The sequence below is a fragment of the Myotis brandtii genome, unplaced genomic scaffold, assembly GCF_000412655.1.
Source record: "Myotis brandtii unplaced genomic scaffold, ASM41265v1 scaffold280, whole genome shotgun sequence".
In the NCBI taxonomy this organism is placed as follows: Eukaryota; Metazoa; Chordata; class Mammalia; order Chiroptera; family Vespertilionidae; genus Myotis; species Myotis brandtii.
This window is the reverse complement of record NW_005360677.1, coordinates 1,315,405-1,318,913: the sequence shown is the minus strand read 5'-3', so window position 1 is coordinate 1,318,913 and position 3,509 is coordinate 1,315,405. Positions and strand designations below refer to the sequence as shown.

General features: G+C 43.0%; 1 protein-coding gene across 1 annotated transcript in view; it reads left to right on the top strand.

Annotated features, from left to right (window-relative positions):
- Positions 1 to 2,991, top strand: part of ZC3HC1 (zinc finger, C3HC-type containing 1) — a 23,521-nt gene extending 20,530 nt beyond the window's left edge. The window contains exons 9-10 of the mRNA XM_005868945.2: positions 196 to 402; positions 2,577 to 2,991. Coding sequence (XP_005869007.1) covers positions 196 to 402; positions 2,577 to 2,645 — 276 coding nt within the window. The 3' untranslated portion in view covers positions 2,646 to 2,991. The remainder of the gene's footprint in view (positions 1 to 195; positions 403 to 2,576) is intronic.
- The last annotated feature ends 518 nt before the right edge of the window (positions 2,992 to 3,509 follow it).

Below are 3,509 nucleotides of genomic sequence, written 5' to 3'. Positions count from 1 at the left end.
CCCTCCCCAGCCTTCCTGCTGTAGTTTGACAGTCTGTGTCATTTGTTTCTTTGGGATGGATTCTGGAGAGGTAATAAATATGTCAGGGGTAGGACAGCAGTGAGGTAGAGGAACAGACCCCCAGACAACTAATAGTGACTCTGAATTTACGTAGCACTACCCTTCATTAACACTGTTCTCCTTGTCCTCCATCAGGACACGTCTTCACGAAGCTTCTTTGATCCCACCTCTCAGCATAGAGACTGGTGCCCTTGGGTGAAGATCACACCTGGCAAGGAAACCAGGGAGAATGGTGGAACTGAGGACGATGCCAGCGCCCTGGCAGAGCCAGGCTGGAAGGCAGTGCTGAACATCCTCCTGGCCCATAAGCAGTCTAACCAGCCAACTGAAACAGATGCCCTGGTGAGATGAGCCGTTGTCTGGAGTGTGTGAGGCACTCGCTGTTTATGGGTTGAGGAGCAGAGCTAGTCCTATAATTAGCACCCTGCCTGCCCTCAGCTTTCGTAAGTCCAGTTAGACTCCGTCTGGTTTCATCCTGGAGAATAGGCATGGAACCGGTTCGATCTTTCTGCACTTTAGAATATGGCATTCTAGCAGGTTCTGAGAAATTCTTTTTGTCTTCTCAACTGAAATGTCTCAAAGGGAAGAGGAGTAGAGAAATAGAAATAGATGACTAGGCAGCTGCTCCAGCCTCATGTTGCAGAACAGCTGCTTTTTCCATCCGTTGCTGTCACTGGCATTTGGAACCTGGCCCGTTAACTTAGCTGCCTAGAGCACTGTGCTCTGGCACCAAGACTGCAGTTTCATTCCTCACAGTGGGCAGGTTACTTTGGTTACTTTGGCCTGAGACACGGCCCCAGACTTGTGCACTGAACCTCAGCTAGCCACCGCAGTCATGACTGCTGCCAGTCACAAGGACGGGGAAGCGCCAGTCCGTCATGACAGCTGAGAAACAAGGCAGGTGTTTGCTCTGTGCAAAGGCTGGAAGTGGTAAGAGGTGGGCATTAAGGAACCATGACAACTGGGTTCTCTTTTCTTTGCTGGCTCATTCCCTAAGTTGCCTTGTAGCCTGCCTGGTATAAATATGATAATTTCTGACCTCTGTTCCCTCCAAAGACAAAGTAAAATAATACTCAACAGATGTTTACAAGAAGCATTTCCAGACATGGTTCTGTAGGGTCACAGGATTCCACTGGAAGGAACTATAGTGATGCTAAAAGCCCAAGGATGTACATTTGTACCCTTAGTAAATGTACAGATGAAGGTTTTTTCAAGTCTTTGCAGGGAAAAAAAATCTGCATTTTTCCAACTTAAAAACTTGAAAATATATAAAGCTATCTGAAGAATGAATATTTGACCTACCTCTCAAATTGGAAAGATTAGATCTATCTTTGCACATAAATTCTCTCTGCCTAGAGCTTCATGAAATAATGTACTGCCAGTTTTTATTAACTTCCTCCCTCACTTCAGACTAACAAGAAATCCCACAGGACCCTTTTTTGTTTTTTTGGTTTTTTTTGGTAGTGGGAAAAGTTGGCCTCATAATTGGCTCTGGGTTCCAGGACTTTTGAAATCCTTTTTGGCAGCTTGTCTTTTAACCTCCCCACAGCTGCTATGGCTGGGAAATACAAAGCTTAATGAGGCTGTGGTAAGGGATCTTGATGTTGGAAAAAAGTTTACACTGTTCTTCAACTTGCTTATTTCAACTTTGTCACTTTATTAACTAAATTGCTCTCGGTCTCTAGTAAGAGCTCAAACTTTTCCCTCCTGCGACTTTCTTTTATTGAGACACTCATGCACAAAGAGATAAGAAAACAGTGAGAGTGTCATTATGTCAGAAATCAGGGGGTGACTTTATGGATTATCTTGTTAGATATTGTTTGTGCTCTCACTGCTTGTGACTCAAAGGCAGAGAGAACCAAGTGTTCCAAATCACTGAGAACTTTTTTATCTTTTAGGGAATTGTTTTGTCTCCCTGTAACACCATTTCTCAGAATCTCAGATCACTTCATAGGCAGGATCAAGTGGCAATGAGACTCTTCCTATTATTAGCTCTGCTGGCTAAAACATGAAGCTGAGAAGACCAAGGTTATAAACTCTTAATGGTCATTTACCTTTGTTTTATTCCTTGGCCTTGGATTATATTATTAACTCCAGCTGGGCATCACGTAAATGTGAGTCCTTGTTCACAAGAAATAATGAACTAGGACCAATTCAGCATCACAGATAAGAAACCAGAGCAAAATGTGTGCTGCACTCTGGTGGGTCAGAAGTGTCATCCTCACATAGAAAGATTAGGACAAATACAGATATTTGGAGAGAAAACATGAGCCGTATTTTAGAAACTTAGAGTGCGATAGCAAGAATTTAACAATAGAACACAAGTTTCTTGACTTTTATTCTGGCTTTAGGTATATATTATGTATAGCACTATATAAAGTTAACTTGTTTTACTCAATCTTGGCTATGTCTAGATCATTGTTGGAGAAATGTACAGACCAAGCCTAATGCTGTTATGTATCCTTCATCTCTGTGGAAAAAGTTTAGTCTCTAATAATGAGCTTTTCTACCTATAGAGTCTGTCTGAGAAATCAAGGAAAGTATTCCGGATATTCCGGCAGTGGGAATCTTTATGCTCATCCTGAAGCTATCCCAGCCCTTCCTGGAGAGAAGTGGAATGAGTGACATTGAAAAATAAAGCCTGCATCTCCTTGGATCAGCAGATGCCAAGTCTGTCTCCATTTGGTTTAATCGGAAGGAGCTCCTGCCCTTTCAGAGGCACTGAGTGTCACCGTCTGCATCGGACTGAGGGGAACCCGTTCCCACACGGGGATGTGGACCTGATGGGCACAGCAAACCTGGCTCCATGGAACCAGACAGAGGGCCAAGTACATGAGCACTTTCAGTGTCTTTAGGGTGAGGCAGTGTTTTAAGGACTCATATATCCCAAGAATATGACTATGTGTTAATAAATTTTTGGTAAAATTTTTATGCTGGACAATTGTTTTCCTCCTTGCCTTCTGGTCTGGTGTAAAGGAAGCAGAAACAGAAAATTTCAGTGGATCAGTAAACAAAGTCAATTTTTTAGTTTTCAGATTAGCTGCAAAGCCTAAAATTTATTTGTGGTTCTAGTCAAAGAAGGTATTCCTAAACCAGAGCCAAGATGATGTCCATTATGTCACCAGGAATATCTCCTGATGTCTTCAGTGAGTAGTAAGCCGATCCTTCTCTCTTCACTTTAATAATAACAATAGGAGAGGAAGGCCCTTCAGAAGAGACCCCTCTCCATGTGCCTTCTAATGCCTGGCTCCCCTGAGTGGGGCTCCCAAGGCTTTCATGCTGGTGGGAGCATCACTCACCATGGTGAAGACTGACCCGCCCCATCTAAATAAGACTGTCCACTGATAAACTACCCATGAAGACTAGAAAGTAGTTATTCTCTGAAATGTCATATTTTCTTTCAGTAACTGGTTGGTTGGCTTTATAACCCAGACCATTTATACTGAAGT